The sequence below is a fragment of the Triplophysa dalaica genome, chromosome 2 (genome assembly GCF_015846415.1).
Source record: "Triplophysa dalaica isolate WHDGS20190420 chromosome 2, ASM1584641v1, whole genome shotgun sequence".
Classification (NCBI taxonomy): Eukaryota; Metazoa; Chordata; class Actinopteri; order Cypriniformes; family Nemacheilidae; genus Triplophysa; species Triplophysa dalaica.
In genome coordinates, this window is record NC_079543.1 from 950,496 (window position 1) to 971,176 (window position 20,681).

Consider the following 20,681-nt stretch of genomic DNA (forward strand, 5'->3'; position numbering starts at 1 on the left):
TTTCTCCTGCCATGATCTACGTCGGAGTTCACAGTAACCATCACACACACACACACCGTGTTGTGAAACCCCCGCGGCCTCGGTCGGTCTCTATTGACAGTGCAGTAAAAATATTCCCTGATCCCGGGAGACGGATTCAGAGGATTTATCAGGAGAATCTTCCCCTCACACCAGCCTCAGGCCTCTCTGCAGCTGAACACCTCGTTCATTACCGTTCTCAAACCTTTCACAGAAATATAATAACGCTTTATTTCTCGACTCTGGGATATTTAACTGAGATCTGTCTATCGCTGCATTGTCAAGTGTGTTCTGGGTGTTTGTGTACCGAAAATACTGATGATTCATCATCCTGCACTAGACTTTTTTCCACTCAAATGTTCTTTAAGAAAATCCGCCTACACAACACCACCTGCAACCAACTAGCAAGACGCTCTCCATCACAGTCTGTGCTCTGCTTTTGGCAAAAATTTTACAAACTTTGCCTTAATACTTTTTGGGATTTTATCTCAAATGATATTTCACGACACGACACTAGCTAGAGGACGCGTAACTTTAAAATGTAACTATAGGTTGCAATAAGATGCTTGCATTAACAACCTAAGAAGTCGTTTTTAGAGTAACGTTTTTGAGGATGTTGTAAGACATTTTTCTAAAGGGCAATTCACATTACACGTCTAAAACCGCGCAAATAATATTTAAAAAAATATATTCATCTCGATTTTAAACAGGGGCATCTTAAAAACAGGATTATTTGCGGGTGTCTGCCGCATGTCTACATTTAAAATAACTAACTTGCGCAGGCAAAAGACGTAAAATGTGAATACTCCCTAACAGAGCCTCATATATAATATTCTACCAGAATCTGATGTGTCAAAGTTAAAAGGCTCATATGACACGGCTAAAAATAATATTATGGTTTGTTTTACATTTAACTTTAAGTGTAAAGACAATTTAAGGTTAACAAACGTGGTATTTTCCAAATACCGTGCATGTTTGTATCTTCTCTTTGCTCCGCCTCTCTGAAACGTGCTGATTTTTTACAAACCTCATGGCTCTGAAAATTGAGGTGTGCTCTGATTGGCCAGTTAACCAGTGTGTAGTGATTGATGGAATACTGCAAGCGTGTGAGGGAAATGTAACGCCTCTTACCATATTTGGAACATCAGGTTCATCTTCAGTTGTACTGACAGGTATTCCACCTTGCGTCTACATTTGGGCGGTCTTAGTCAAATTATACCACGATCTGACGAAGATTTCTGGGGGTGTGGTTACACGAGGTGTTTCAGACAGGTCTGGGTGAGCATTCACTTTTAGATAGAATTCATCTTTTGTTCCCACACTTTCATTTTTGCAATTATACGTGTCTAATACAGTTGAAAGAAAAAGTATGTGAACCCTTTGGGCTTACTTGGATTTCTTCATAAATTGGTCATAAAATGTGTTCTGATCTTCATCTAAGTCACAACAATAGAGAGACACAGTCTGCTTAAACTAATACCGCACAAACATTATACGTTTTCATGTTTTTATTGAACACAACATGTAAACATTCATAGTGCAGGGTGGAAAAAGTATGTGAACCTTTGGGTTTAATAACTGGTTGACCCTCCTTTGGCAGCAATAACCTCAACCAAACGTTTCCTATAGTTGCAGATCAGACCTGCACAACGGTCAGGAGAAATTTTGGACCATTCCTCTTTACAAAAGTGTTTCAGTTCAGCAATATTCTTGGGATGTCTGGTGTGAATCGCTCTCTTGAGGTCATGCCACAGCATCTCAATCGGGTTGAGGTCAGGACTCTGACTGCGCCACTCCAGAAGGCGTATTTTCTTCTGTTGAAGTCATTCTGTTGTTGATTTACTTCTATGCTTTGGGTCGTTGTCCTGTTGCATCGTCCATCCTCTGTTAAGCTTCAGTTGGCGGACAGATGGTCTTAAGTTTTCCTGCAAAATGTCTTGATAAACTTTGGAATTCATTTATCCATCGATGACAGTAATCCGTCCAGGGCCTGAGGCAGCAAAGCAGCCCCAAACCATGATGCCCCCTCCACCATATTTCACAGTTGGGATGAGGTTTTGATGTTGGTGTGCTGTGCCTTTTGTTCTCCACACATAGCGTTGTGTGTTCTTTCCAAACAACTCAATTTTGGTTTCATCTGTCCACAGAATGTTTTGCCAGTAGTGCTGTTGAACATCCAGGTGCTCTTTTGCAAACTTCAAACATGCTGCAATGTTTTTTTTGGACAGCAGTGGCTTCCTCCGTGGTGTCCTCCCATGAACTCCATTCTTGTTTAATGTTTTCCTTATTGTAGATTTGTCAACAAAAATGTTAGCATGTGCCAGAGATTTCTGTAAGTGTTTAGCTGACACTCTAGGATTCTTCTTCACCTCATTGAGCATTCTGCGCTGTGCTCTTGCAGTCATCTTTACAGGACGACCACGCCTAGGGAGTGTAGCAACAGTGCTGAACTTTCTCCATTTGTAGACAATCTGTCTTACCGTGGACACATGGACATCAAGGCTTTTAGATATACTTTTGAAGCCCTTTCCAGCTTTATGTAAGTCAACAATTGTTGATCGTAGGTCTTCTGAGAGCTCTTTTGTGTGAGGCATGGTTCACATCAGACAACGCTTCTTCAGAACAGCAAACTCAAAACTGGTGTGTGTTTTTTATTGGACAGGCCAGCTTTAATCAACACATCCAATCTCTTCACATTGATTGGACCCCAGGTTGGCTGACTCCTGGCTCCAATGAGCTCTTGGAGAAGTCATTAGACTAGGGTTTCACATACTTTTTCCACCCTGCACTATGAATGTTTACATGTTGTGTTCAATAAAAACATGAAAACGTATAATGTTTGTGCGGTACTTGTTTAAGCAGATTGTGTTTCTCTATTGTTGTGACTTAGATGAAGATCAAATTTTCAACATTTTATGACCAATTTAAGAAGAAATCCAAGTAAGCCCAAAGGGTTCACATAGTTTTTCTTTCAACTGTACATTCATGGGCAACACGTATTCACGCCATATGACCCTTTAATATACAACTTGTCGGGCACAGAGCATAATAACATAGCAAACACACAAATACTAGAACAATACTAGTTAGCCATTATTATTAGCTAAAAGATATTAATCAATGTTTTTGGTACTGAATGATCTTTTTGTCAGAAATAATCAAATTGGAAGCATCTAGGATTACCTTCTCATGCCCTTATTTGGACAAAAATAAGTTTATTCCGCCTCTATAAGAGCACACCTGTCCTCTGATGACACATACTGTACGTCATGTATAGTTCAGATGTTCAGAGCATACACATGACTAACACAGCAGCTCATGTCTCAGCTACTTTATGAGCTACCCGACACTTTTACCCATGAATCCCTAATGGCTAAGTGACTTAAATAACACCTTCTACTTTAGCCCATGCTAAAGCTGCCATGCCCAAAAACACGCACTTAAAACAGAAGTGGACCATAACATCATACCAGGAGCACATCTGAACACGACAACAAGTTACTGAGCGTAGTGAGAAACACTCTGGTGTTAAAGATACAGAATAGGTTTTATATTTAGGTAAGTCGTCCACGAAAACACTTCCAAAAGATCACTTCCATTCTGCATACAAATGACATGATCAACAAGAACGTTCAACACTTCATTTTGTGTGCTCTAAGAATGAGCTGCATGAACTTCAATTTACTTTTTATAGATTTGGCAAATGCTTTCATCCAAATTGACTTACATTGCATGGTGATAAACATTTGTTTCTGTGCAATCCACTGGGATTGAACCCATGACTGTGGCATTTCTAATGGAAATGGAAAGCTATGTAACATAAAGGTTGATGTTCTCCAGCAGGATATGAAAATGTTCTGAGGAGCCTCACGTGTGTTTCACTGTGACAAAGGAAATGTGACCTTCTGTGCCGAGGACTTCGCATGGTCATTGACACAGATTTGCTTACATTTGATTAGTGACCTTCAAATAGTGCAGAAACATTTACATTATGCTCTTAACTTGCTTTATCATAAATTACAGTAACTAGTTAGCAAAACAACTTATTATATGGTGGTGTTATGACAGAGTGTCGGTCTCTTTGTAAGGACCCGCAATTCATCGGCGTGATTAAAATTAGCATTTTTTCAGCCATTCGCTTCTCAAGTTTTAAGAAATCAAACCCAACAGAGCTGTTCATCTGGAGGGCTTCCAAAAACTCCAACACGCGCACAAACACACACACACCCGACTGTTAGTGTGTGTAATGATCAGGGTAGAGTAATTGCTATAATTCACCCTCATGCAGAGAAAACTCCTCTTTTCGGAATTGTCCCTCTGTGTAACAGATATAAACAAACACACCACTCTCATCAATGCTGAACACAACACTCGCACACTCTCACACTGACACACACACGACACACACCAGAAACAGCATGCTTAAGAAAAATATACAGAATATTAATGTGGTTTCAATTTTTTTAGATTTTTTTAGATTTTGATTGCAAACTAAGGAGACAAACTAACATTAACATACAAATTCACAAACACAATCATCATGCCACGCATATATTATTATAGTTAATTTATTATTTTGTTACTTTTTGAGGGCTCATGAATCAACCAAATAATGCTTTGATGTATTTTTCCTGCTTTCATTTTTAAATGTAAAGCAACACTTTGCGATAAGGCTGTTTTTGTTAACATTAGTAAATGCATTAGCATTAACAAACATGAACACTGAGGGATGTAGTCTATCTGCACAAATTTATCTTTGTTAGTGTTAGGTAATGTCAACACAATTATTCATATCAGTTCATTCTGCATTAACTAAAGTTAACAGTTACAACGTGTGATTTAAAAATTGTATTAGAAGAACATTTATAAATATTAACAAATACCTTATTACGAAGGAAAGTTTTGTAAAAGGTCTGCGTCCCTAGTCCTTTGTGAAATTTCAAGCTTTCCTGGGTTGTATAATAACATACAACGAAACTAGAAAATTGCCAAAATGATTAGAATGTGGCCTTTTCCCCCAACAGTGTACTTTTTAAAAGCACAAATGACATAAACATGTTAATAATGAATGTCTATGCATATTTAGCCGTTTTTAAATTAAGCCTGGAGTCGATTGTTACCACACACACACACACACACACACGGATTTATTAATGCACTGCTTTTCACAAAATATCATAAGACCGGGCGATAAAAAAATAAAATAAAATAATTCTCCTCCAGTGTTTTGCGTGTGTTTGTGGTCAAATTGTTACCGTAGGCCAATCTGCTTCAACATAAACCTCTCACACACAATAAACTAAAATTCTGTATAAATATAGACATTATTCAGAAATATAAAGATCTGGATATAAAAACCATTCATTCATCAATCATTTGTCCAAATACAGGTGCCCTCACAGGGAGGTTTCATTGAGCAATTTCGTTGAGAATCTACACACTGACTTCTCTACACGCAATAGTGTGTGTTGAGGAGAAGGAAGGATGTGAGATGGAGGTGTTGGGTGGGGAGAGATGGTGTTGTGTCAGAATGCACCAGTACACACTGGCGCCAGCACATTTAAACACCGCTCACGCGCCGCATCACTCAGCTGGAGCCTTTGGCCTGTAACTCAATTTAAATGCAATGAAAAAACGACTACAACATGTGTGTGTGTTGTGTAGATGTGTGTTCAGAGTGATGTGTGTGTGCGCGCGAGCTGATACTGTAAGTGCGCGCACCTTGACGTTTCAGTGCGCGTATTTATAAGGGACCAAACTATGTGTTATGGACAAAAGCGTGTGTACGCATTCGTGTCAGCTATTAATGAACACACACTTACACACTCGTTCGTGTATTCTTACCTTCAGCTATTGCCGTATCCACCAGCCTACATCCTCTCCTCTCTCCACTCCTCCCCGATTCAATCTTCTCTCCTCTTCTCCTCCCGTGTCGCCAGAATGCATCAAGATTAAAATTTAATCAGCTGCCATCTTCCAGGCGAATAAACGGGCCGAACATAATGTCACGAGCAAAATACTCAAACTAAAGATCGTCTTCGGAGCGTTACACGTAGGAGGAAGAATTAAAACAGAGAATGGTATAATCCAATATGAACACAGTCCCCTGATGCCCGTCGATGAGACGAATCACAACGCAACATTAAGCGTCCGTTACCGACTCGGTTTATTAGTCACCGCGACCGGAACACAGATAATTCGGTTCGATTATGACGAACCGTTCCTGATCAATCGTGCTGATTTGCGGACATGTGTAATCGCGTTCGAGGGATGAACTGTTGATCGTCAAGGGTATTGCAATGAGCCGAGGATGAGCCTCTTCTGACGAACGGAGGACTTTCGGTCGAAATTACAAACTAGGCCTAAAATAATGATTATAAGGGGAAAATGAGATGAGGTAAAAAGATTTGCGTCATCAAATCCTGCCTGGTGCCGCTCCCCTCCACGACACACAACCCCTTTCAGGTACACTGCTTATTTTCATAAGAAACCAAAAAAAAACAATTTACAATATTTACAAGACTCAGCTGAGGTAAAATTATTTGCGTCAATGGATGCGAACGCAAAAATGCCGCTCCCCGTCCACGCGAGAAACACGGATCTCATCCGTATAATATGAAAGAAATAATCAACAGCATCCCCGATAACGACCCTAGAAACCCCTCATGAGCAACCGTGAAAAAACCCACGGCCTGCAAATATCGATGGCTGACGAATAAATAGCGCATTTACGCGATGACTAGAAACATCATTTGGCCTTTATATCTACTTACATAAAACAAATTAACGTCCGCGGTCATCGTGTATTACAAGCGAATTCCTCTTTCAAAAACACGATCGATTCGGCTGAGTTCTGACGAGAAGAGCTCGCGAGCGCGGCCAGATGTTACGCTCGTGTATAAAAGCGCGCGGCTGAGAGATGCAGAAGATCCAAAAGATATCAACAGATCAATGGAAGATGGATTCTGCCGCTGCACACAATAGGGACACACGGCAATGATTCTGCCTCGAGAACGAAACAACACCGGCTGGTGTTTCAAACAAATTATTAAGCGAACACCAACGCTTCACTTCATCACGAATGCGTGCCCGAGGAGAAATGTTATTCCCGTTTGCGCTGGATGCGGCAGGCGTGACCATAAGATCTTAACGCAGAGAACACGACCGCCCTACTTCACTCTCTCACTGTGTCTCTCTCTGAATAGAGGTTATATTTCTATACATCATGGAAAAAACAGGCCCATGTGTTATAGCTATAGGCCTACATATATATGCGCGTGACTATTAATATTTCACTGGCAGTTAATGCAAGGATGAATAATGTCATTGGGCTTGTAAACAAGTCTCATCGTTTATTATTTGCGTGTGGGTTGTATTGCTTTATGCAAATCTCTCTAAAATTCTTCCACCGTCTCAGTGGTCGACCGGAATATCGCATTTTGCATTCTTAAAACATTTGCATATGGCCTTGCCCACTTTAATAGAATACGTGTATCAATATAAATCAACCACACCGCCAAAAGGCAAATATTAACCGAATTTAGATTTTCGTGAGGTCATTTCCCTTCTGGATTAATGTACCACATGGACATCCACGTTTTACCCTCGAACAATAGATAAATATGTAGTCAAATTAAATGATTATTTTTACTACAAAAACAACCAAATACGCATATTTTTTTCTCACTTATCAAACACCTAAACCTTCATTCATCCTTAATTGGTGGTGAGGATATCAATCACAAATATTATAAATAAATGCCGTGGAAACAAAACTGATTTAATCCAAGACAAATAATACAGCCATGTGAATATCTCGCATTAAATGAGAGAGAGAGCAAAGCACACAGGTGTGTCTCTCTATGTCCCTGTGATGTCACACATGTACCTCTAGGTGACGCTGTTCTGTAGGGTCAGCAGTTGGCTGTCTTTAAAATTTCCCCCTAAAACTATTTTAACTGTTGTGTTTACAAAGACAACCACGTTACACATGCAGTAGTTTACGTTCATTTAAATTGGTATCTTTTTGCTTCTTCTCCATATTTTAAATTAACATTTTATCATTTTGTTTTGTCTATGAAGAGTTGGCCTGATTTAAATTCACTACAAGTTGTAAACTTATATAAGTGTCTACGTGATTTTTTTATGGATTGCTTTTTGTTAAAGAAGTCAGGTGTAAAGTCCCTTTTTATATATAATCGTATTTTTATATTGATCTAGACTCTTATTTAAATACTACCACATTTTTGTTGTTATTGTGATATTATATACGTCTTGTGAGTACTTGTTCGTTTATGTATATTAGTTTGGCAAACTGAACACAGCTGTGAACCTTTACATTTAAATTCAAGTGAACGTCTCCCTCTAGTGGCACAAATCATCATTGCCTCATCAGACGGTCCTGAGAAGTGCTGCTGACTGCAGTTTTCTATGTTCATGTATTCTTATATCTATCGTAAAAACACATAACGCTGCTTTTTAACAGGCTGGCATGCACAGACTTTCTGTTTTACCTGACAAACATCAGTAATTTATGATAATCGCTCTGGACTTTATGATAGATGGAAACTCTATGAAAAGCAAGAAGATTGTGGACGCTGGTCGTACGCAATATTGGTATCGTTGCTTTTGATATATATAATCATAAAGGATATTATGCTTCTATGTTTGCGTATGTTGCGTTGTCTCCTGATTTCTGTTAGTTTTTAACTGACTGTTTTGTGTCTTAGTAATTGCTACAGTACAGTATGTGCATGTCAGAGTAAATGAGGTTTTGTGATATATGGTATTTATTGGAGAAATATGTAATTATACAGTATATATATATATATGTGTATATTTGATCACAAAGTACAAAAAATTGAGTTGATAGTGAGTTTGTGAAAGTTTACACATACACAATCAAGAGTTTGTCCAGTAGATTTACAGTTTTACATCAACACATCAATAGGCTTACCATTATTTCTCTTTCGTTACCAATTATCATTTAAGTCCATTTTATATATTTTCCAACACTTTTGATATAAACAAGTAACCTAATACTAACACATTATGATATTTTTCCCAGTTAGCACATGTACATCAAACATCTGCAGTGTAAAAACATCTGATAAACGTCTTAGAAAGAGGAGTTCTACATTCATTCTAACTTATAAACATCCTCCAAACATCTCTTCTGTGAATACTTGACAGACAAATGAGTTATAAAATATAATAAAACACTAACCTCTCTCTTTCTCTCAACACTTACTGGTCTAGTAACTTTGTATTAGCATCGTATTATTGCTCCTGTATGACATATCGCTTATTGCTCCCTGATCTCTCTGTAAGTCGATTTGGATAAAAGCATCTGTTAAATGACTAAATGTAAATCTTCTAGACGTCTATACGATGTCAGATGAGCAACAAATCCAAAAACATGTCTTGCAGATGTAAATGCAAACATTAAAAAGATGTCTCCCAGATGTGTGTGTGTGCTATCAGGGTATATTTCCTACAACTTTATTATATATAATGCTTCCAATACCATTGCAGTATTGCAACTAAACACACTCTTACTCACAATGTTTAATGTAACAGTGACACCGAGCAGTTAGAATAAAACACTCCAAATCCAGCACAGAGAGGTTCAGTGAATGTTGTGTTGAATGTGTGTAAGTGTGTGAGTGTGTGTGTGTCAGAGACGCTGTAGAAGGACACAGTGCCGGCCGGACAGTCCAAATACACTCCTACTTTATTAGACGGAGGTAAAGGGGTGCGTATCTCGATGTTACTTTTATTGTGCCAGGCAGTGAACCTTCCATAAATACAACTCAGATTCCACGACTTTTCGTTGAGTCCAAAGTTACAATCGTCACTCCGTCCTTTCCTGCCGATTCTTTTGTAAGTCACTGATATATCAACCCAGCCGCTCCATTCAGCCTCCCAGTAACAGCGTCCAGTCAAACTCTCTCCACACAAAACCTGCTCGTAATTCTCAAATCTGTCTGGATGATCAGGATACGACTGCTCTTCCACATGGGTCAACTTTTTGTACCCATCAGACAAAAGGAGACGAACGTTTGCTGTGTTTGGATCCAGTGTGAGATTACAGACATCTGAGCACAAAAAAAATATTAAACTGCATCAATATACAGTATGTGGGCAACTCAATATCACGCCAAAGTATGTAATACACACGTTGGTCCACTAGAGAATGTGTGTGGGTGTCACGATTTGCCTCCTCTAGGCTTGAAAATGACACGGTCCGTTCTTTGCATTTTTTAAACTAAAATGATTTTATAAATCTGTATTATTTGTTCTTTGATAGTTTTTTAGAGCTACTTGCCCCACTCCTACCCTAAAACTAAAACTAACCACTTCCCAACCATGTAAAACACGCAACAAGCAAATAGAAGTCGGCCTAGTGCATTTATAGCAAACAATGACCAAAAACAGTATAAAACATTACAGGACGCGCATTCAGTCTTCAAAAGCCAAAAAATATGGTTGTGTGAGTGGGTCTTAATCTCTGACGATTGCGCTCCAGGAATGCATGCAGTCGTGTTTTTATTTAAAAGTATAAGCTTAGCTCGTGACGCCATCGGAGCAGAACTACCATTTTAAAACCTGTTTAATATACAGCATCGGTAAAAATGACTAGATCATCACTCCCAAATAATTTTCACTATCTATAGGCACGTGTTTAAACTGGGCGTAAAACACAGGGTTTCTTTCTGCCAATCTCATATTAATCTTCAGTAGCTATAGAGTAGTATTTCTTACTTCATATCTTCAAAGAGTATTTAGTTTGATCACATTTATAAAAGATAGATACAGCTTTACAATTATTTCCAAAATCATACGGTGCGTGCTGGGGGGAAGGGTAGACTGAACCAAAGCACGTGCGCACCCATTGTCAACAAAACACAGACATCAGTTTCACTCACCGCATGTTCGGCATCTTTTAGCGCGAAATCAAGCTTTATATCAACAGTTTATATAACATTCATTACCCAAATGCAATGAACAAACAAACACCCGAACTTCGTGAACATATGCTCTCTTTTTCTATCCTGTTACAAGTGAAAGTGAGGTCTGCAGTTGCCGTGCCGCGTGCTTTTCCGGGAGAACTATAGAGCACAGAAATACTATGTAATACGGCAGTTAATTATTTGACACGTTGACCATGTTAAGCATGAGAAGACAGCACGTTTAACATTGTAAGGAAGTTTTTTTATTCTGTCACTAAACGCAGGTGGTCCGGCTCAGAGTTTTATGGCAGATAGAGAAGGGGAACGCTTTTGGGTTTGTTCTTCGCCTCGGAACGCTTGGAATAATTGCCCTTTTTAAATAAATATAATATGTAGCAGTACCTGCCTGTGTTGTGTTTTATATTGTATACTATACAAACTGTTACTGGTTCGGTAACTTTCGCCCCCTGCTGATACTCAAGCCTCAAACATTTACATTTACATTTAGCAGACGCTTTTATCCAAAGCGACTTACAGTGCACTTATTACAGGGACAATCCCCCTGGAGCAACATGGAGTAAAGTGTCTTGCTCAAGGACACACTGGTGGTGGCTGCTGGGATCAAACCAGCAACCTTTTGATTTACCAGTTCAGTGGTTTAACCCACTAGACCACCATCTCCAAACATGCGAGTCAGATTCACACAGAGAAGCCAACTCTTGACACTGACATGTGTTCTCTAGTGGACCAACCTGTGTATTACACGCTTTGACGGTTGATGTGAGAGTGTGAGGAAACAATAGAAAAGACTTACATTTCCTCAAACCTGGTGTGATCCTTAAGTGTCCTCCATGCTCCACACTAGACAAATATATAGAGAAGTACGTAAAACAAATGTTTGATAAATAGGGATTATTGATATGCTTAAACTTCACTGGTCATAAACACACATACTTGAGTTTGTTGAGTGTGTAGTTTGGATCATTTTGATAAGCGAGCAGCTGAAGTGTTGAGTGTTGTGGGTGATTGTAGCTCAGGTCGAGTTCTCTCAGGTGTGACGGGTTTGAACTCAGAGCTGAAGCCAAATAACAACATCCTTCATCTGTCACCATACAACCTGACAACCTTAAAGAAAAAGAAACATTAATGCTTACATCATAGGTCCTATCCTGTTGAAGTGCTTAAGTCCTCAGACACACCTCAGTATCTCTAGATGACAGTTTGTGTTCTTGAGAGCATCAGAGATCAGCTTCACTCCTGAATCCTGAAGATCATTGTTACTCACATCAAGCTCTCTCAGAGGAGAATCTGAAGATTGAAGAGCTGAAGCGATGATTTTACACGACTCAACTGTGAGATTACAGTCAGCAAGTCTGAAAGAGAATAAAACCATTTTAGAAAAACTTCACTTGTCACTTTCAGACTCTTCACTAAACATGACTGTAATACTCACAGAACTCTTGTGCAGTTGTTGACAGCTGGTATGAGTCTTCTTCTGCCCTCCTGTGTTGTGTTGTATTTCTTCAGATCAAACTCATCCATCACCTCCTCTGACATCTGAAGCATGTAGGCTATTGCTGAACAGTGAGCAGCAGAGAGTTTCTTCTCTGAGTGTTTGTCTGATCTCACAAACTCCTCAATCTCTCTGTACAGAGTCTGATCATTCACTTCAGACAGACACAAGAACAGATTGATGGATCTTTCAGTTGAGAAACCACGTCCATCTTTGATCTTCTCTTTGATATATTCAGTAGTTTTCTTGATGGTTTGTGATGTGTCCACAGTGTGTGTCAGTAGATCCTGTAAGAGTCTCTGATTGGACTCCAGTGAGATGCCCAGAAGAAATCTCAAGAAAAGATCCAGATGACCAGTTTCACTCTCAAGAGCTCTATCGACTGCTTCTCTATGCAGAGCATGAACAACATCAAGAAACTGCAAAGTGTTAGTATTTTTGATGACATGGTAGTAAAACGCGTAGACCGCAGCGAGGAACTCCTGAACACTGAGATGTATGAAGCTGTAGATCTTCCTCTGATGAATGACAGATTCCTTCTTAAAGATCTCAGTACAGATGCCAGAATCCATCGAGGCATCAGTGATGTTTATCCCACACTCTCTCAGATCCTCCTCATAGAACATCACATTGCCCTTCATCAGTTGTTTGAAAGCCACTTCAGCCAGTTTCACAATCACTTCTCTGTTGATCTCTGGATCTCTCTCTGGATCATACTTCTCATTCTTCATCTTCATCTGAATCAGCAGGAAGTGGATGTACATTTCACTCAGAGTTTTGGGGATTTCTTCACTGTGATCTTGTGTCAGGATCTTCTGAAGCACAGTGGATGAGATCCAACAGAAGACTGGTATGTGACACATGATGTGGAGGCTTCTCGCTCTTCTGATGTGTGACATGATTCTGCTGGCTTGATGCTCGTCGCTGATTCTCTTCCTGAAATATTCCTCCTTCTGAGCGTCGTTGAATCCCTGGATTTCTGTCACACGCGTGATGTATTTGGAGGGGATCTGATTGGCTGCTGCTGGTCTGGAGGTGATCCAGATGAGAGCAGAGGGAAGCAGATCTCCTTTCATGAGGTTTGACATCAACACAGCCACTGATGAAGTGTCAGTCACATCAGAAACTTTTTCACTGTCTGAAAACATCAGAGTCATTCTGCTTTCATCCAGACCATCAAAGATGAACACAACTTTACACTCCTCATAAATCTTTGAGTCCACATCTTGAAGTTCAGGATGAAAGTCCAGCAGAAGTTTGTGAAGACTGTAGCGATGCTCTCGAATCAAGTTCAGCTCTCGAAACGCAAGCAGGAACATGAAATCTACGTCCTGATTGGCTGTTCCCTCGGCCCAATCCAGAATGAACTTGTGCACAGAGACTGTTTTTCCAATTCCAGCGATGCCTTTAGTAAGAACACTCTTGATTTTGTCTCTTTGATGTGATTGAGCTTTAAAGATGTCATTGCAGTAGATTGGAGTGTCTTGTAAGTCTTGTGTTCTTCTGGGCTTTTTCTCCATGTGTAAAACCTCATGTTCTTCATTCACTCCTTCACTCTCTCCCTCTATGATGTACAGCTGTGTGTAAATTCTCTTCAGGAGCGTTTGAGTCTCTTGTGCTTTGATTCCCTCAAATAAATTCTCATACTTGTTCTTCATGATGCTTTTGTGTTTGTCTTTGACTCTCTGAAGAACATCATCCACTGATTCATCATGACAGTCCTGATGCACAACTGGAGACAGATCATGTTTATGTGTAATGTTTGATCTACAGACAAAGAACAAACAGAATATGATTGTAAAATATTTCATTTATAAATCATATGTTCATGTAAATAGTGCATGTTCATACTATTTGTTTCAAAGTTCAAATGTTCATATGCACATGTTCAAAGGTCATTTTACATCAATGATTGGTATTTTAAGTTTATTGGTCAGAACCAAAATATAAATAAAAAAAATAGTTTTTTATAAAAGTTAAGACTGGAGGTACCAGAAAATGTAAAATGGTGTAACTGCCAAAGAATGAGAAATATTAAAAAAATTATCCACATAGAAGGAATGTACACATACTCATAAATACATCAAGTATTTGGTAAAATATCACAAAAAGAAATTGTATAACAATATTAATTTGAATGTGTTTTTGCAACATTGTTGGGGATATATATATATATATATAACAACACATTTCTTTTCTGAATAATCTTGGACAAACTATTTGAAAATGGCCAAATACTTTACATACTAATACACTAAACCAGGTGCTTGTCTACTCTTACACATTCATTTTACTGTATATAATTATATTTTTATGAAAAATCCTGGTTACGCCAATTGACAAAAACCCGTTACATCACTTGACCATGTTGCTTCTACAGCCAAAGACCAGTTAGACTTGTTTGTTAAATACATTAACACTGAAAATCAAGCATGATGGGAAACCATTTTAGCTGAATTGGTTTTATTTTCTCAATGCCGAAAAAACATCTGATAACTAGCAATCATTGTGTCCCATAGTGTAAATACAGTTGAAGGGTTAAGTTCAGGGTTAGAATGACAATTCAGTCATGAATTACTAATCCTGAAGTCGTTTCACAACCGTAAGACCTTTGTTCATCTTCCGAACACAAATTAAGATAGGTTTGATGAGATCATAGATATTTCTGAGTCCCCACATACATGGCTGTCATGCAACCATTTTTTAAGGGGGCACAGTGTGCACAACACATACACATATCCGTACATGCAAATACATATATTTAAAGCAATAATAGAGAATATCTCTAAAGTGTGTGATAATAGTGATAATATCGTCTGATTTATATATGAAACTTCACCCCAGTAAAAAATATGTACATTTTAAAGTTAAAGGCATCAGAACGTCTTGAGAACAAATATCTTGTAAACAATTTTGTGCTGTAGTTGTAAAAGAGACATTGTTTGCATAACATAGAGCACAAACGTAAAAGCAAAGAAGAGACTGTCCTCCAAAAAAACAAACCTATGGGTCATTTGTTCAAGCACATTATTACAACCAACAGTTGCGTCTCGCAATCGAGAGTCAATGAGACTTCACATTCAGTGTTGACAGAAGAACCAATTCTATTTCACAATCCCAGCTGACGTATCTGGCGGTAATTTTAAACACGTTTTAAACCCGGAAGGTCACAGGATGTGAAGAATTTGGTGCTATCCAATTTGACCGGCATAAATGGACACCTATGTTGACCTTGATGGTAATTTTTTAATTTTTTATAATAATAATAATAATGAAATGTCAAATGGAATGACCCCAGGAAAACTACCTATAATGTATGTCTCCAATTATCTCACTTTTTAAAAAGAGTTTCTAAACCTTGCATGCAGTATTTAGCGTCACCATGACATTTTTTCCCCCATTATTTATTTTTCTTTGATAAAAAAACTTTTTTCTGTTAGTTTGTCATTATAAATGTCCCTGCTGCGACAGATATTGTGTCATTTTCAAACAGGTTAATTAAACATTCATGTTTATATTTGTGTTGCATTTGTGCATTATTAAAATGTAACTGCTTGTCTTAACAAGTAATGTAGAAATATGGATTAAATTAATCGAATCGGATCGCTAAAATTTCAGATGTATCAGCATATTTCGGATCACTGGTGGAAAAACCATATTGGATCGTGATGAACTGTTCGATTTACACCCTTAGTGACATCGTCCCTTCGTCAGTGTTACATCATTACAAAAACATTGGTGTTCACGTTTATTTACTATTAAATAGGACTAATGTAAGATTGTGCAGAGCTTGCTGATATAGTGTTTTATTGAAAATGTCACTTTTTTAAACCTTTTAAATGTAATAACACGTTATACTCACATAAAGTCAGATGTTTCTATTTTATCACTGAGTTCAGGAGGGTAACCCATGGAGTGCTCACTCCTCAGAGAGACAACACTGGGTTCAGGAGATGACGATGACGTTTTCTGACGCTTTCTCTTCTGTTTCGTATGAGGAGCAGTGCTCTCTCTGTACTCCATAATGAAATAAAAATGACCTCAGATCTGTACACAGAAACACAGAAAAACTCAATTAAATGGAAATAAAATGACTTTGTATCAGGGCCCGTGTAGTGTAGAACTAAATCTTTAGTGTCAGGTTTAGAGATAGACGACACTTTGCTGTGCCACAAACGGGATTTTGGATGACGACATTGACATTGACCAATCACTGAATCGATTTCCTATTTTAAGAATATTCTCTGATACATCCCAGTTGAATGGTGAAATTCATTAAAGGAGTTTATTTTCAACACACATTTGACAATAAAGACTTTTCAAGAGAATACATTATGATATAGATTAAAGATATACACATTTCCACCATTTCTTAATTATCCATTTTATAAAGGTGCTGAATTTTTTTGTTTTAGTCTTTGATTTAGTCGAGTAGTTTTGGTTGCACTACAATGTTATTTTCAGTAAAAAACTTCTTGCGTGTGAAATCTGATCGTGTCCCTGGCCGAAAATCGTGGTGGTAGGTCGTCATAAATCGGTTAAATATGTGACATTCCAAAAAATGCATTCAGATACATGTGTAGACTCAGTCTTAGTCAAACTTTATTATCCCCGAAGGGCAATTTGTTTCACAGCCAGCAGTAAACCATATGAAATAATGACAAGCACCATAACAACAAACAAACAAAAACAATAACTTACATTTATAATATCCATAAAATGATTTGTAATTTAAAAAAACGATGGCAGCGGGTATAAAATAGTTTTTAAATCTATTGTTCCTACATAAAATACATGTCAATATCTATCTGCGGTTGCATGTATAATTGTCACTTTGACTTTTAGCTTCGTGTAATTCTATAAATACACTTTTGTGAATAAGTTCTGAAGGAACTAGAGCCCGACTGATTTATCTGTTTGCCAATTTGAATCAATAAACAAATAAAGTACTCATAACTAAAGTGCTCATTTGCACTAATGGACTACTCTCATAACTGCATTACCTCATCTACTGCACTGTAACTTCAATAACGGCACAAACTTCTCTACTGCACTGTAACTCATCTATTGCACTATAACTTCAATAACTGCATTAACTCATCGACTGCTCTGTAACCTTAATAACCGCATTAACTCATCTACTGCACTATAACTTCAATAACTGCATTAACTCATCTACTGCTCTGTAACCTTAATAACCGCATTAACGCATCTACTGCACTATAACTTCAATAACTGCATTAACTCATCTACTGCTCTGTAACCTTAATAACCGCATTAACGCATCTACTGCACTATAACTTCAATAACTGCATTAACTCATCTACTGCAGTGTAACCTTAATAACCGCATTAACTCATCTACTGCACTGTAACTTCAATAACTGCATTAACTCATCTACTGCACTGTAACCTTAATAACCGCATTAACGCATCTACTGCACTATAACTTCAATAACTGCATTAACTCATCTACTGCAGTGTAACCTTAATAACCGCATTAACGCATCTACTGCACTATAACTTCAATAACTGCATTAACTCATCTACTGCAGTGTAACCTTAATAACCGCATTAACGCATCTACTGCACTGTAACTTCAATAACTGCATTAACTCATCTACTGCACTGTGACCTTAATAACCGCATTAACTCATCTACTGCACTATAACTTCAATAACTGCATTAACTCATCTACTGCACTGTAACCTTAATAACCGCATTAACGCATCTACTGCACTATAACTTCAATAACTGCATTAACTCATCTACTGCAGTGTAACCTTAATAACCGCATTAACGCATCTACTGCACTATAACTTCAATAACTGCATTAACTCATCTACTGCACTGTAACCTTAATAACCGCATTAACGCATCTACTGCACTATAACTTCAATAACTGCATTAACTCATCTACTGCAGTGTAACCTTAATAACCGCATTAACGCATCTACTGCACTATAACTTCAATAACTGCATTAACTCATCTACTGCACTGTAACCTTAATAACCGCATTAACGCATCTACTGCACTATAACTTCAATAACTGCATTAACTCAACTACTGCAGTGTAACCTTAATAACCGCATTAACGCATCTACTGCACTATAACTTCAATAACTGCATTAACTCATCTACTGCTCTGTAACCTTAATAACTGCATTAACGCATCTACTGCACTATAACTTCAATAACTGCATTAACTCATCTACTGCACTGTAACCTTAATAACCGCATTAACGCATCTACTGCACTATAACTTCAATAACTGCATTAACTCAACTACTGCACTGTAACCTTAATAACCGCATTAACGCATCTTCTGCACTGTAACTGTATAACTGCATCTACTCATGTATTGCACTATAACTTCAATAACTGCATTAACTCATGTACTGCACTGTACCTTTAATAACCGCATCAACTCATCTACTGCACTGTACCTTTAATAACCGCATCAACTCATCTACTGCACTGTAACTTTAATAGCTAATGTCTATAATTAATGCACACTTAAGTCACTTGCACTATTATAGTCTATATTGTTATCTGTTCATAACCACCTGTACATTAATGTTCACAGTATATAGCCTTCTGTTTATATTGTTTATAGTACATACCGACTGTCATATTTTCATAGTACATGCCTATTGTATAGTATTTTCCTAATATTGTATTCTGTATTTTTTCACACTGTATATCCTGCACTTGCTAATTGCACTTCTGGTTAGACCTAAACTACATTTCGTTACACTGTACTTGTATATGTGTAATGACAATAAAGTTGAATCTAATCTAATCTAAAATGGCTTAATGGTGAGATTCAGTGTGAGGGGTGGTGATCAACTTGAAAAGAACCCATTGAAAGCTATACTGTAATACAAGGTAAGGACACTGAAAAAAAAATCGAATTATTTATTTATGTCATTTATATTTGTTCTATTTAGAGGACTTCTCTGTGAGAACATCACGTTCAATGCCAATGTCACAATGTTTACAGCGTCTTTCTGAAGAACACCACAGCGGCATTGAAGACGCAGGGGCAAATGCTGTTTTCTCATATATTAATCTAACATATATTCTTTGTCACAATCTAGACTCTAAATAGAAGATGTGGTCTTGACATGATCCAGAATGCCAGTTATTTGCTGAAGTTCATCTTTCTAACCAAACAGCATGAAACGCAGTACTCTTCAGGTACTTTTTCTACCCATAATAAAAATTATTTTAGTGTTATTAGTCATTTTTATTGACATAAGATTGCTTTAGAGAAATATATTATGTTATACATGTTTATTACAAACTGGGATGTATGTTAATGTTTCAGCTGTCGGCTGAAATTTAAACGGCTGATTTTCGCGCTTCTTTACTGTGACGGTTGAATGACGTTTGCATGTAGCAAACACTTCAAAAGATGGCCACGAAGGCAGATTAAAAGATAACTTTAAGACAACTTTAACACACAACGTAGAAAACATCCAACTTTTGATCACGTTAAAGTGCTTTTAAGGTTATCTACATAATGACAACGTTGTGTGTGTGTTGGTCATTTGACTTTACGTGGTTTCACAACAGAAGAGTTTCCCTCATGAAACGATCGAAGTAAACGAGCGGAATAATCAAATATAACGATCATACTCTTTTAATATGTATTTGTATTAGTTGTGAACTAAATGCAGAATCTCTGGTGGTTTTTGTGATAATACTGTGATATTGGTTTTTAAGTTCTTACCGTAAACTGCGCACTTCTCATCAGCTCGAGTGTAATCGCGGTGTTTTCACTTTCGTTTTTACGTGGATCGCTGCAGTGTCCACAAACATAACACGGAAGTTACAAATGCTTTTCATTGGTGGAAGAAAATTCTGGGAACCAGAACTGACCAGTTTTATTACTTTCATTTTTTACATTTAATTAAATTAATGTGCTTTCGGCTACCAGAAGATACTTTACACGATTACGATCTATTAACTGTCAATATAATTAATCAATTCATATATATTTAAAACCAAAACTTGAAAAAAGAGTGCTTTAAATTATAGGATCATTAGTTTGAAATTACACATGTGTTTTTTCCGGTTTTACCATACACATGCGCGCACACACGCACACACACACACGCACACACACACTATATATATGCATGTATATATATTCTTTATTTTTTTATTTACCATGCTGTTAATATCAACGTATT

At 37.7% G+C, this 20,681-nt stretch overlaps 2 protein-coding genes across 4 annotated transcripts in view; both read right to left on the reverse strand.

Moving 5' to 3' along the window:
• Positions 1 to 7,177, reverse strand: part of LOC130436796 (adhesion G protein-coupled receptor L1-like) — a 29,923-nt gene extending 22,746 nt beyond the window's left edge. For all 3 annotated transcript variants that reach the window (XM_056767760.1, XM_056767770.1, XM_056767751.1), the window contains exon 1: positions 5,863 to 7,177. The gene's annotated coding sequence lies outside the window, so the exon portion shown is untranslated. The remainder of the gene's footprint in view (positions 1 to 5,862) is intronic.
• Positions 7,178 to 8,830: 1,653 nt separating this feature from the next.
• LOC130436972 (NACHT, LRR and PYD domains-containing protein 3-like) lies at positions 8,831 to 20,279 on the reverse strand. The gene is made up of 7 exons (XM_056768043.1): positions 20,219 to 20,279; positions 16,346 to 16,530; positions 12,424 to 14,250; positions 12,170 to 12,343; positions 11,925 to 12,095; positions 11,785 to 11,831; positions 8,831 to 10,115 (listed from the first exon to the last, which is right to left on the reverse strand). The coding sequence occupies exons 2-7, from the start codon at positions 16,504 to 16,506 to the stop codon at positions 9,586 to 9,588; spliced, it is 2,910 nt and encodes a 969-aa protein (XP_056624021.1). The 5' UTR covers positions 16,507 to 16,530; positions 20,219 to 20,279; the 3' UTR covers positions 8,831 to 9,585.
• Between the last annotated feature and the right edge of the window lie 402 nt (positions 20,280 to 20,681).

What these genes read in the sequence shown, in the direction of transcription:
- LOC130436972 (XM_056768043.1), bottom strand. Translation starts at nt 16,506, where the DNA reads ATGGAGTACAGAGAGAGCACTGCTCCTCATACGAAACAGAAGAGAAAG. An exon ending in ATAGAAACATCTGACTTTAT is followed by an intron (nt 14,251 to 16,345) that starts GTGAGTATAACG and finishes CTTTGTCTGTAG; the next exon opens with ATCAAACATTACACATAAAC. An exon ending in CACACCAGGTTTGAGGAAAT is followed by an intron (nt 10,116 to 11,784) that starts GTAAGTCTTTTC and finishes TTTTGTGCTCAG; the next exon opens with ATGTCTGTAATCTCACACTG.